This window comes from Eucyclogobius newberryi, unplaced genomic scaffold (genome assembly GCF_026437365.1).
Source record: "Eucyclogobius newberryi isolate DKJ021-1_F unplaced genomic scaffold, fEucNew1.0.hap1 SCAF_13, whole genome shotgun sequence".
Lineage (NCBI taxonomy): Eukaryota > Metazoa > Chordata > Actinopteri > Gobiiformes > Gobiidae > Eucyclogobius > Eucyclogobius newberryi.
Window position 1 is genome coordinate 12608178 of NW_027315757.1, and position 14681 is coordinate 12622858.

At 41.9% G+C, this 14681-nt stretch overlaps 1 protein-coding gene and 1 long non-coding RNA gene across 3 annotated transcripts in view; one reads left to right on the forward strand and one right to left on the reverse strand.

Annotated features, from left to right (window-relative positions):
- The window catches only part of LOC140358017 (uncharacterized), a 54514-nt gene that overhangs the window by 13260 nt on the left and 26573 nt on the right, over positions 1 to 14681 (forward strand). For both annotated transcript variants that reach the window (XM_072442648.1, XM_072442647.1), the window contains exons 13-25: positions 1000 to 1152; positions 2349 to 2522; positions 6139 to 6312; positions 6843 to 6957; positions 7762 to 7949; positions 9907 to 10028; positions 10219 to 10288; positions 10757 to 10917; positions 10989 to 11097; positions 12366 to 12497; positions 13473 to 13679; positions 13979 to 14116; positions 14254 to 14377. In XM_072442648.1, coding sequence (XP_072298749.1) covers positions 1000 to 1152; positions 2349 to 2522; positions 6139 to 6312; positions 6843 to 6957; positions 7762 to 7949; positions 9907 to 10028; positions 10219 to 10288; positions 10757 to 10917; positions 10989 to 11097; positions 12366 to 12497; positions 13473 to 13679; positions 13979 to 14116; positions 14254 to 14377 — 1867 coding nt within the window. The remainder of the gene's footprint in view (positions 1 to 999; positions 1153 to 2348; positions 2523 to 6138; positions 6313 to 6842; positions 6958 to 7761; positions 7950 to 9906; positions 10029 to 10218; positions 10289 to 10756; positions 10918 to 10988; positions 11098 to 12365; positions 12498 to 13472; positions 13680 to 13978; positions 14117 to 14253; positions 14378 to 14681) is intronic.
- Positions 3365 to 5296, reverse strand: LOC140357604 (uncharacterized). The gene is made up of 3 exons (XR_011926647.1): positions 5224 to 5296; positions 4338 to 4502; positions 3365 to 4029 (listed from the first exon to the last, which is right to left on the reverse strand). It is a non-coding gene; the product is annotated as an uncharacterized lncRNA (long non-coding RNA).

The window sequence follows — 14681 nt, forward strand, 5'->3', positions numbered from 1 at the left end:
GAATGTAAAATCATCATGTCAATCCCACAGATTATATATATATATATATATATATATATATAAACACCGATACCTTCACACGCTCCAGGCCTTCTCCAGCTCCTTGGTATTTCTCTAGTTTCTCATGTTCCTTTTTCCGGATGTTTCCATCCCATGTACTACAATGTCCACCACCACAGCTTTCCTCTGACCCTTGAGACCACCACTATGTCGGTTGGTTCTCCATTACCATTCTGTCTGTCTGTATCTGGAAGTCCCAGAGGACCTTGGGTCGGTCGTTCTCCACCACATTTGGAGGTGTTTCCACTTTGTCCTTGGGGTCTCCAGCTCGTACTCTGCACAGATGTTTCTGTACACTATGCCAGCCTCCTGGAGATGGAGCTCCATGTATGCTGTCCCAGCAGCATCTTGCACTCTGCAGTCAAGTGTGGGATGGTCTCAGGCCCCCTTGCACAGCCTACACCTTGGGTCTTGTCTCAGGGCCCTTTGCACAGCCTGCACGTCTGGTGTGGTAGATCAGGGCCTCTGTCTTTCAGACCGGCTCTTTCTAACCATTGGGAGGATTTGGTGATATCAGTCACTTCAGTTATGTTCCAGTGGTACATCCCATGTAGAGGCGTGTCCTCCCACGCAGGGGCGTGTCCTCCCACGCAGGGGCGTGTCCTCCCACGCAGGGGCGTTTCCTCCCATGTAGGGGCATGTCCTCCCACGTAGGGGCGTGTCCTCCCATGTAGGGGCATGTCCTCCCACGTAGGGGCGTGTCCTCCCATGTAGGGGCATGTCCTCCCACGTAGGGGCGTGTCCTCCCATGATGGTCCCTCCAGCACCTCATCATCCTCTGTTCTGTAGGAGCCTTGTCCTTGATGTACTTATGGATCTTGGATGTTTCGTCCTGGATAGTGGCTCTCACACTCACTAGTCCCGCCTCCTTCCTTACAGCTAGTGTACAGTCTCAGGGTGCTATATATTATATACATATAATGACCGTGTGTGTTTCAGGCGGACTTCGCGGTGGAAGCTCTGGCGAAGGCGACGTACGAGCGTTTGTTTCGCTGGATTCTGGCTCGAGTGAACAAGACTCTGGACAAGAGCAAGAGACAATCGTCCTCGTTCCTCGGGATCCTGGACATCGCCGGCTTTGAGATATTTGAGGTGACGCAGCAGAATAGAACCTCACACCCACAGGCAGGTGGCGCTCGGGCCTCACAGCAGGAGGGTCCTGAGGAGACGTCCAGCGGCTGGAGGATGGGTCAAACGCAGAGGACACATTATAAAGGCAAAAAATAATCTGATCTAATCTAAATAATACATGAAACTTTTTGCACATTCAATGAACCGAGTAAAAGAGTTTTAACTTAGATCTGAAGTTCACAACAAGAATCCTGATAATTGTTGTCAGCATGAAACTTTCTTTATTCTGGTATGTATTTATTTAACTGCGAAAAAACGTGTGTTTCAGGAGTGAGTGATGTAAAGGTGTTGTGTGTTTCAGGAGTGAGTGATGTAAACGTGTGTTTCAGGAGTGAGTGATGTAAAGGTGTTGTGTGTTTCAGGAGTGAGTGATGTAAAGGGGTTGTGTGTTTCAGGAGTGAGTGATGTAAAGGTGTTGTGTGTTTCAGGAGTGAGTGATGTAAAGGTGTTGTGTATTTCAGGAGTGAGTGATGTAAAGGTGCTGTGTGTTTTAGGAGTGAGTCAGGTAAACGTGTTGTATGTTTCAGGAGTGAGTGATGTAAACGTGTGTTTCAGGAGTGAGTGATGTAAAGGTGTTGTGTGTCTCAGGAGTGAGTGATGTAAACATGTGTTTCAGGAGTGAGTGATGTAAAGGTGTTGTGTGTTTCAGGAGTGAGTGATGTAAAGGTGTTGTGTATTTCAGGAGTGAGTGATGTAAACGTGTGTTTCAGGAGTGAGTGATGTAAAGGTGTTGTGTGTTTCAGGAGTGAGAGATGTAAACGTGTTGTGTGTTCCAGGAGTGAGAGATGTAATGGTGTTGTGTGTCTCAGGAGTGAGTGATGTAAACGTGTGTTTCAGGAGTGAGTGATGTAAAGGTGTTGTGTGTCTCAGGAGTGAGTGATGTAAACGTGTGTTTCAGGAGTGAGTGATGTAAAGGTGTTGTGTGTCTCAGGAGTGAGTGATGTAAAGGTGTTGTGTATTTCAGGAGTGAGTGATGTAAACGTGTGTTTCAGGAGTGAGTGATGAAAAGGTGTTGTGTGTTTCAGGAGTGAGAGATGTAAACGTGTTGTGTGTTCCAGGAGTGAGAGATGTAATGGTGTTGTGTGTTTCAGGAGTGAGAGATGTAAACGTGTTGTGTGTTCCAGGAGTGAGAGATGTAATGGTGTTGTGTGTTTCAGGACAACTCGTTCGAGCAGCTGTGCATAAACTACACAAACGAGCGTCTGCAGCAGCTCTTCAATCACACCATGTTCGTGCTGGAGCAGGAGGAGTACAAGCGGGAGGGCATCCAGTGGAACTTCATCGACTTTGGACTGGACCTGCAGCCCTGCATCGAGCTCATCGAGCGGCCGGTCAGTCCTCTGGACGCTCATGTTATGTTTACATCCGGGCACAAAATCCCAAACTTTACACTCAGACAGGGCCATGGCTAGCCAATTGTGGTGCCCCCATGTGCCCCAAATACACAGGGCTTTAACCTGTAACCAAGCCCCCGGAAGCCAAGATGGCCGCCATTGAAACCTATGGAGCTGCTCATTGGCGCATGGTTCCAAAAAAGTTTTTTAGTTCCGCATTACTTCCTGAACAGTGGTATATCTCCTCCCACTTTTGTGACGTCATCGCCGTGAGGCTTTGGCGTCGGGAGCGCGCACGTCACAGCAGCGTGAAAGACTGAGAAGAGTCAACACGGACTTTTGGAATAATTCGGCTTGAAATATTCTGTTTACGTAACGTATAATGATGGATTGTTATATCCATCTATAAATATACATGTATCATGTTGTAAAGCTCTGATATTTAAGAGAATTATAAAGAAGTGTTAAGATAAAAAAGTCTGGTTTAATGACAATGAATTACATTTAGAGGTTTAATAACGTCCTCATCATTTTCTGTAGTTTTTGGTTTGGGTATTTATTTTGTTATTAACTTTTCAGTTATTTATTTACATAATATAATTTGGCCAATATGCATTTTTTTTAATCAGATGAGAAGAAATATAAAATATAATCATCGATTCTGTTACATAATTGAGTTAAGCAGTATTTAATTATATTCAGTTTCCTTTTGTGTCGTTTTTTTATCATGTCAATCTTTAATAAATACAAAACACATTTGTTTATTAATGTATTTAATACAAATAATGAACATGAATGAACTTGTTCAATAAATGCAAATCTGATTATAACTACAAATGATAAATTGATTTTAGCCAGTTTTAGTTGAGTTTTAAAGCTACAATGAGTTTTAAAGCTACAATGTGGGAGTCCCTTATTAAGGAGTTTGAGTCTGTGTAATGTTCATTATTATTATCATCATTAATATAATCAGAAAAGGTTTATTCCATTGTCAAAGAACAGAATTCACAAACAGTGGAACTTGCTTTGGTGATTCAGTGCAACATAAAAATATTAACAATGATAAAACAACCTGTATAAGTCAAATAGAACAAACTGAATAAAATAAGGTATTCCTTTATTGTCCACACATGAGGAAATTTTGTTGTTGCAACACAGTAGATCCAGAGGAAAAGGACAGAAAACTTATAGGAAGTTTAAAAAACACTCTTAATAGATCGATCTTAATAGAAGAACTCTTATAAACAAAAACTCCTCTAGACAGAACCTCTCATACCTTAATAAAGAATGGAGGGGGAAATAAAGATAAAATAAAAACAGCGTAAGACAAAATAATACTAATAATAATGGTAAAATAAACACTCTTTTTACATCAGTTATGTGCACATGAATGTGACATTATTGTGTTAAATACTGAATATCTCAGTATTTAACAAGACTTTGTTTCCATGGCTACGCAGTCTTCTGTACTTCAGTAACTGCACCGTTCAGCTCCATCGTATGACTGAGACAAACAGAACATGTCACAGCTTTAGATTATACAAGTCATATAACATACACTTCATATGTTTAGATTATACAAGTCATAGAACATACACTTCACATGTTTAGATTTATAAAAGTCATAGAACATACACTTCACATGTTTGTCCTGAAGCTGCTTCACAGACACATGTGACACAGCAGTGGCTCTTTTGAAGAACAATTATCATTTAGTTTTTTTGGTCATAACAAAACAGACATTTTATAAATTCAAAATACTGATTCTACACAGTTTACTTTTAGTCGAGGCAGAAGTTATTATTAAAATACCTTTTGCTTTGGAGTCGTCAGGAGTTTACTTGAGATGACTCTGTGTCTGCAGTGACCTGTAGTGACCTGTAGTGACCTGTAGTGACCTGTAGTGACCTGTAGTGACCTGTAGTGACCTGTAGAGCTCTGGACAGCACAGACAGACTAAACTCACTGGTCAGCACTCTGAAGATGAGAAAGATACTCATTAGAACATTGATATATTCTGCACATTTAACAGAGAAAAGCTGGAATATGTTATCGACAGATTTACATTTCGCTCTGTAACACAAAAGTTCCTCTTTTCACATTAATTTTTAAAGCTAGAACCAAAAGTCATTTATTTATGCATAAGTTTAAACCTTAGAAGTTAGAACATAACTCACATGTTTGCTAAATCTCTACATATTCCATGGAAGTAAATCCATGACATTTCTATAGAAAACAAGCGTGTGCTTTGTTTAAACATAGCACACGTCATTATGAAATATGTAATAAAACCTCAAATGTGGTCTCAGCCCCTGTAAGTACAGCACTGTCACTTTTAAACACCTTTACATTTATATATGTAAGATATGACCCATTTCAGCAGGTTATATTTGAATTATTGGTTGTGTTTTATAGCACATAATACAAACATCACTTTATTTCCCTTCTTTCTCTAGTTTTCCTTGATCTGTGTATAACCTCTTGTCTAATAGAACATTTAGTAAGAGAAATAATTAGTTATTTATTTGCAGAAGCACGAGCCATCACGACGTGTTATTGCATCTTTGTGTAGCTAAACTTTAGCTTACGTTAGCTCGTGTTAGCTCGTGTTAACTTGTGTTAACTGTGTAATCGTTGTTTTACACTTCATATGGAACGATGTGTGAAACGTGAGGAATGACATTCAAACACAACTTACGTGTATCGTGGTCTCGTCTCGTCACATTCTTCTGTTTGTGTTTAGTTTCCGTCACGTGTTCTCCCGAGGCTCGTTCATGAGGGTCACGTGCGCGCTCGGTGCGCGTACACCGTTCACCGGAAGGTTAAAAATGTATTTTTTAAGTATTTTAGAAACAGTTGAAGAGTGAAATTCCTTCTATTTTATTTTTAGACTAAAAACAATTTAGCATGTTTGGTAATTTTAGAGGCCGAACTCCTGAAATGGTCCGACCAAAAGGCTGCATTCTGCGAAGTGGCCACTACTCAATTTGGAGCCAGAGGCAGAGGGGGCGTACCCTATCCAGATATTATAATAGATCCATGCCTGTAACTAAGTGACTATTCTGAAGTATTATTATTATTTAATTATATATATTGCTTATATCAAAACCCTGAGGAGGTCCAGGGTCATAAACGTCCTGTTGTGGTTCATTTTAGAACCTCGAATAGTTGTAGCAACTCATTACTCAGTTTATGAAGAGGGCCCCCACAGCTCCTAATGTCCCTGCTCCACCCCGGCTCCGCCCCTTCTACGCCTCTGCTCCGTCCCTCTGCTCCACCCCTGCTCCGCCCCTGCTCCACCTCTGCCCCTGCTCCGCCCCTGCTCTAGCCCTGCTCCGCCCCTTTGCTCCGCCCCAGCTCTGCCTCTGCTCCACCCTGTCTCCGCCTCTGCTCCGCCCCTGCTCCAGCGTCACCTGAAGCCCTTCTCCTGCTCTTCTGAACAGATTGAGGCTCTTGAAAACACTGCCGGCTCCAGAGTTCTTTGGTCCAGTCGATATTCACATAATTACAGAGACGTTCATCATGAACCAGGACAAAACATCTGCGTTTCCACGGTTACAAAGCAGATTTAAGCAGATAACTGTAAACCTGCCTCCTCTCTGTGTCCGGTCAGAACAATCCTCCCGGGATCCTGGCGCTTCTGGACGAGGAGTGCTGGTTCCCCAAAGCCAGCGACACTTCGTTTGTGGAGAAACTTCTGACCACTCACTCTGGACACGTCAAGTTCTCCAAAGCCAAACAGCACAAGGACAAGCTCTTGTTCACCGTCCTGCACTACGCTGGCAAGGTACTCCCCAAAACACACAGCCGGCAAGGTACTCCCCAAAACACACAGCCGAGAAGGTACTCCCCAAAACACACCGTCCTGCACTATACGCCGGGAAGTTACACATGTATTTAATCAAAAAGTGAATGAACAAACAGGACTAAAACAGTGACTAAATGTGTTGAGATTTGTCAGTTATTCGATGTTAACAGACGGTTTGAGGAGACAACTAAACTCAGGTAACTAGGATACTGCGATAACCCCATAATCCCCATAATAATCAATAAACAACAACATCTGAGCGAGATTTACAGATCAGTGGATTTTTAGAGACAACGTGAAATCAATTTTTAGTCCTCTTTGTTCATTTTTTCACGTTTTCTCTTTCATTTTTGCCTTTGCCACGACAGTTTTGCCCCGTTTGAACTATCTGAGGGAAATCAGATTACTCTCATCAGATGGAACTGTTTATGTGACATTTAAATCATCGGCGTTTAGTGGAGTTTGTCTCTGGAGTTTGTGTGATTCTCATAAATGTTTCTTTTCCTCAGGTGGATTATAACGCTGCAAACTGGCTGACAAAGAACATGGACCCACTCAACGACAACGTGATCACTTTACTCAACAACTCGTCCAACAACTTCATCCAGGAAATGTGGAAAGACGGTACGGGAAGGTCAAGACGTAAAGACGTAAAGACGCAAAGACGCGTCAGGAGTTTGACTGACCAGTCCAATTTAGTCGACCACTTTATATAATTAAACTACAAGCCTTAAGTCACTGTATTTATTATTTAATTAATTAATTGTCAGTCACAGCCATAATCCGGATTAAATTTATAATTCGCAATTCTTGAAAAAAACAAAATAAAATAACTCACTACGTAGTGTAATTGCACACATTTTTGTTTTAATTGTTAGATATTGTCAAAAAATTGTCAATTAACTAAGTTTAGTTGTTATTTGTCAAATTGATAAATTACGAACTCAACTTTGAATAATAGGCATAAGTCACTCTTGACCTTTAAATGTATCGTCTTTATCAGAGATTTCATGTGATTGTAATTGTAAAATAAAGAGAAAACTACTTTTGTCATCTCAAAACATGAACAATTTATGAATGAAACGTTGCGCTGTAGAACTATTTTATAATGATTACTATGTTTACTGTATTATAGCATTTTTATTACCCAAAAAAACTGAAATAATCATAGTTTTCCTCATCAGTCAAAAGCTTTAAAGGATTCACATTCACAACAGAAAAAGGAGATGGAATGAAATGAGAATTGTGTTGCTTTGTGTAAATCTCATGGTCTTTGGTCCAGATTCATGTCCAATCACAAAGGTTCTATTAAAGGTGTGACATGTTTGTGAGCGTCACGGTCCATGGTCACTGTGTCCTTCACTGTGTCCTTCACTGTGTCCTTCACTGTGTCCTTCACCGTGTCCTTCACTGTGTCCTTCCTCACAGCCGACCGAGTGGTGGGTCTGGACACTTTGACTAAAATGTCCGAGAGTTCGGTCCCGACCAAGTCGAAGAAGGGCATGTTTCGGACGGTGGGGCAACTTTATAAAGAGTCTCTGGGGAAACTGATGACGACGCTCCACAACACTCAGCCAAACTTCGTCCGCTGCATCATCCCCAACCACGAGAAGAAGGTACGACACACACTTTACGACACGCACTTTACAACACGCACTTTACGATACACACTTTACAACGTGCACTTTACAACGCGCACTTTACGACGCCCTCTTTACGACAGGCACTTTACGACAGGCACTTTACAACAAACACACTTTGCAACATAAACTTTACAACAAACACAATTTACAACAGGCACTTTACAAAAGGCACTTTTTTACAACAACCACACTTTACAACATAAACTTTACAAGACACAATTTACAACACGTACTTTACAACGCGCACTTTACAACATACAGTTTATTACATAAACTTTATAACAAACACTTTATAAAATAAACATTACGACAAACACTTTACGACATAAACTTTACAATACAAACTTTACAACACACACGTTACAAAATAAACTTTACCACAAACACTTTACAAATCGCACTTTACAACGTGCACTTTACAACAGGCACTTTACAACACGCACTTTACGATACACACTTTACAACGTGCACTTTACAACGTGCACTTTACAACGCCCTCTTTACGACAGGCACTTTACGACAGGCACTTTACAACACGCACTTTACAACAAACACACTTTGCAACATAAACTTTACAACAAACACACTTTACAACAGGCACTTTACAAAAGGCACTTTTTTACAACAACCACTCTTTACAACATAAACTTTACAAGACACAATTTACAACACGTACTTAACAACGCGCACTTTACAACATACAGTTTATTACATAAACTTTATAACAAACACTTTACAAAATAAACATTACGACAAACACTTTACAACATAAACTTTACAATACAAACTTTACAACACACACGTTACAAAATAAACTTTACCACACACACTTTACAACACGCACTTTACAACAAACACACTTTACGACGCGCACTTTGCAACGCGCCCTTTATAACGCGCACTTTACAAAATAAACTTTACAACACACACTTTACAAAATAAACTTTACAACACACACTTTACAAAATAAACTTTACCACACACACTTTACAACACGCACTTTACAACAAACACACTTTACGACGCGCACTTTGCAACGCGCCCTTTATAACGCGCACTGTACAAAATAAACTTTACAACACACACTTTACAAAATAAACTTTACCACACACACTTTACAACACGCACTTTACGACAGGCACTTTACAACAAACACACTTTACAACATAAACTTTACAACGCGCACTTTACAAAATAAACATTACGAGAAACACTTTACAGCATAAACTTTACAATACAAACTTTACAACACACACTTTACAACGCAAACTTTATAACATAAACTTTACAACACACTTTACCACACACACTTTACAACATAAACTTTACAACACACTTTACCACACACACTTTACAACATAAACTTTACAACACACACTTTACAACATAAACTTTACAACATAAACTTTACAACACACACTTTACAACATAAACTTTACAACATAAACTTTACAACACACACTTTACAACACACTTTACCACACACACTTTACAACATAAACTTTACAATACAAACTTTACAACACACACTTTACCACACACACTTTACAACATATGTGGCAGTTTGCTCATTTACAAGATTAAAGTTTGGTCGCCAAGTTTACACGACTCAAATGACTCAACAGAGAGAAGTCTGAAAAATCTGGAAACAGGAACAAGACAAATAGACAGATAAATAAATAGATTGATGTATTAATTAATTAATGGAGATAAATACATACATAAATAGATTAATTAATTAATTAATTAATAGATGGATGAATAAATAAATAACTAGATGAATTATTTAAAAAATAGAAGGATAAATACATAGATGGATGAATTTATAAATAAATAAATACATAAATAAATAAATCTGTCCAGTATAAAATTATGATTTTGTCAAGACTCTCACACATTAATAATACAAATGTATAAACTGTTGTTCCAGTCGGGTAAAATGGACGCTCACCTGGTTCTGGAGCAGCTCCGGTGTAACGGCGTCCTGGAGGGCATCCGGATCTGCAGACAGGGCTTTCCCAACCGCATCGTGTTCCAGGAGTTCAGGCAGAGGTGGGAAACACTCCAAAGCCTCACTGAAGCCTCACTGAAGCCTCACTGAAGCCTCACTGAAGCCTCACTGAAGCCTCACTGAAGCCTCACTGAAGCCTCACTGAAGCCTCACTGAAGCCTCACTGAAGCCTCACTGAAGCCTCACTGAAGCCAGAAGGTCCAGCTCTGACTAACTGTGTGTTTGTGTCAGGTACGAGATCCTGGCGGCCAATGCCATTCCCAAAGGCTTCATGGACGGAAAACAGGCGTGTTGTTTGATGGTGAGTTCATGACCACACAAATTGTTCCCACTGGACGACCTCATCATCAACACACACACACACACACACGCTAACACACACACACACACACACACACGCTAACACGCACACGCTAACACACACACACACACGCTAACACACACACACACACACACGCTAACACACACACACACACACACACACGCTAACACGCACACGCTAACACACACACACACATCTGGAATCAATATGAAAGTGGACAAATAAAAAAAATGGACAAATGTGGCTTTTAGTTTGAATTGAAACTGAATGTTGAATGTAGCTTCTTTTCTTTGGAGGCACCAGCCTATTTTCTAATGTTGTTCTTTCTCTTGCGTTTTCTCTTGTCCCGTTCCCGCTGTTTTTTAAAACATTTTAAATTATTATTACATTTGTTTTTCTTGTTTTACGTTCTAAAAATAAGAATGTGTCTTTTCTTTCTGTGGTCAGATGAAGCACTTGGACTTGGACTCAAACCTGTTCCGGATCGGTCAGAGTAAGATGTTCTTCAGGACTGGAGTCTTGGCTCAGCTGGAGGAAGAGCGCGACCTCAAACTCACCGTGGTCATCATCGCCTTCCAGGCTCAGGCCCGAGGCTTCCTCGCCAGGAAGTAAACGTGACATTGTTCAACGCCATTTTCATTGTTCAGTTTAAGAGAATCGACGTTTTGGTGTTTTTCAGAGCGTTCAACAAGCGTCAGCAGCAGCTCACGGCCATGAAAGTCATCCAGAGAAACTGCTCCTGTTATTTAAAACTGAGGAACTGGCAGTGGTGGAGGCTCTTCACCAAGGTGAACGAGACACGTCACAAACATCACAAACATGTGATAAACATGTGTCAAACATGTGTCAAACATGTGTCAAACATGTGACGAACATGTGACAACGTGTGTCGAACATGTGACGAACATGTGACGAACATGTGTCGAACATGTGACGAACATGTGACGAACATGTGTCGAACATGTGACGAACATGTGACGAACATGTGACGAACATGTGACGAACATGTGTCGAACATGTGACGAACATGTGTCGAACATGTGACGAACATGTGACGAACATGTGTCGAACATGTGTCGAACATGTGTCGAACATGTGTCAAACGCGTCAAATACTGTATTTTCTGGACCATAAGTCACACTGGAGTGGAACATGGTGAATAGGTGTACGTATGCTAACGCTAACACCTTCAGCTACAGGACGCACGCATAAAGTGTCTGGTATGTTAACGTAACATATTAAAGGTTGAATGGACAATTTTTTTGGCCCAAATCTGAGTCCTATTTCTTCGTGGCGTGGACTGCTGATTAGTCCTGCCACGTATCAATCATAGAACTCACCTACCGCTCACCTGCAGCCTCGTCGGCTCGTCCCCATGAGAGCAGCATGTTTCCCTGTGTCTAAGCGCATGGATCTATCACAATATAGTTCCCTCAGAGTACGGGACAAAATTAGGACGGAGAAAGACTGTTCGGGACGGAAATCTACGGGAGATGCGATGCGATCCGTCGCGCTAATAAACAAACGCACGTGTGTGTTGTATCAGTCCGCACGGAGGAGTGCGCATGCGCACTTCAACCTGAGTTCTCAAATCGACGAAAAATCGTCCATTGCTTCTTTAACAGTTATCAGAAAACTATAGCATAAAGATAACTATAGCATAAAGAACATGCTAACAAGTTTACCAAAGCATCAGTTTTACCCCAAATCACTAAATCCATTGAATTCTTCTTCCTTTGCGTCACTTCTACACAACTCCACAAACTCCAGAGGTAGAGGAAGTGCAGATTCTTCTTCTGCATTGCTTAGAGCCTAGAGCGCCCTCTTGTGGTTGCCAGCGTGAAAATAACGAATAATATTACATATTAGTCGCTCTGGAGTATAAGTCCCACCCCGGCCACAACTACGAAAAAAGGTGCGACTTATAGTCCGGAAAATACGGTAAGTACACGGTATGTGTTTATGTTCATGAAGGCATATGAGAAACACACTATGTACACACACACACACACACACACACACTCTTGGCTCTGAATAAAGTGTTGTGTTTGAGCAGGTGAAGCCGCTGCTGCAGGTGACGCGACAGGAAGAGGAAATGGGTCAGAAGGAGGAGGAGCTAAATGCAGCGAAGGAGGCGGCGGCTAAAGCTGAGGCCGAACTCAAGGACGTCACACAAAAACACAACCAGGTCTGAAACGTCAGAGTAACTGTTCTATTTCTGTTTCACATACTTTTACTTCATGGTTAGTCCTCACTACTGCCAGCAGAGGGCGTACACATGCTCAAAACTGTGACCTTTGAACTGTTTTATCAGCGTTTTCTTCTCAAAAATAGACATTCACACTCGTTTGATCCCTTTCCCTCAGCTGATTTTCTACAGAAGTTCTGAAATGTGAGATTAATAGTGTAGTAGTAGTAGTAGTAGTAGTAGTAGTAGTAGTAGTAGTAGTAGTAGTAGTAGTAGTAGTAGTAGTAGTAGTAGTAGTACAAGTTGTAGTAGTAGTAATATTAGTACAAGTTGTAGTAGTAGTAATATTAGTACAAGTTGTAGTAGTATTAATAGTAGTAGTAGTAGTTGTAGTAGTAGTAGTAGTAGCAGTGGTAGTAGTAGTAGCAGTGATAGTAGTAGTAGTAGTAGCGGTAGCAGTAGTAGTAGTAGCAGTAGTAGTAGTAGTAGTAGTTGTAGTAATATTAGTAGTAGTAATATTAAGATAAGATAACCCTTTATTTGTCCCACAATGGGGAATTAGTACTAGTTGTAGTAGTAGTAGTAGTAGTAGTAGTAGTAGTAGTAGTAGTAGTAGTAGTAGTAGTAGTAGTAGTAGTAGCAGTGGTTATAGTAGTAGTAGTAGTGGTAGTGGTAGTAGTAGTAGTAGCAGTAGCAGTAGCAGTAGTAGTAGTAGTAGTAGTAGTAGTAGTAGTAGTAGTAGTAGTAGTAGTAGTAGTAGTAGTAGCAGTGGTTATAGTAGTAGTAGTAGTGGTAGTAGTAGTAGTAGCAGTAGCAGTAGCAGTAGTAGTAGTAGTAGTAGTAGTAGTAGTAGTAGTAGTAGTAGTAGTAGTAGTAGTAGTAGCAGCAGTAGCAGTAGTAGTAGTGTTCAAAGGCCCATAGCGTTTCAGATGATGCAGGATATCTGTCGGCTGAAGAGCGTCTCGTGGTTTGCAGCTGGCGGAGGCGGGCGCCGCTCTGGAGGCGCGGCTACAGGCGGAGACAGAGCTCTACGCCGAGGCCGAGGAGATGAGGCTTCGGCTGGAGACCAAACACCACGAGCTGGAGGAGGTGCTCAGGGAGATGGAGGCGCGGCTGGAGGAGGAGGAGGAGCGGACCACCACCCTGCATGACCACAAGAGGGAGCTAGAGCAGCAGCTGCAGGTACGGGCGGGACGGGGGTGTAACGGGGGTGATGGGGGGGGGGGGGTAACGGGGGTAATGAGGGGTAACGGAGGTAATGGGTGGGTAACGGGGGTAACGGAGGTAATGGGGCGGTAATGGGGGGTAACGGAGGTAATGGGAGGGTTACGGGGTAATGGGGGGAATGGGGGCAATGGGGTCGTACGACAACATCGACCGATTAATCTAAGCGACCAAAACATCACAGCCCGATTATCCTTGTCATAGTTTTTGTCAATGTCATATTTTTATTTCCTGATTTTTGTGCTGGTCCCGCGCAGCACGCTGAGGCTCACATCGCTGAGCAGGACCAGACCGTCCAGAAGCTCCAGCTGGAGAGAAACGCTCTGGACGCGCGAGCCAAGAAGACGGAGGAGGAGCTTCTGATGATGGACGACCAGAACCACAAACTCCAGAAGGTCAGAAACACATCGCCACCGGCAACCAAACGACAACCAAACGACAAACAAACGACAAACAAACAACAACCAAATGACAGCCAGACGACAACCAACCGACCAAACATTTGATCAAACTCTGTCTTGTCTATTTTCAGGAGAAGAAGTCGCTGGACGAGCGTCTGGTCGACATGACGTCGAATCTGGCAGAAGAAGAAGAAAAGTCCAAGAACTTAACGAAACTCAAGGCCAAACATGAGTCTATGATCTCTGAGCTCGAGGGTCAGTGAGAATGACCAATGAGAATGACCAGAGAGAGAACGACCAGACAGAACGACCAGGGAGAACGACCAGAGAGAGACTGACCAGAGAATGACCAGAGAGAGAATGACCATAGAGACTGACCAGAGAGAACGACCAGAGAGAACGACCAGAGAGAGAATGACCAGAGAGACTGACCAGAGGGAATGACCAGAGAGAAGGACCAGAGAGAAGGACCAGAGAGAGAATGACCAGAGAGACTGACCAGAGAGAACGACCAGAGAGAACGACCAGAGAGAGAATGACCAGAGAGACTGACCAGAGA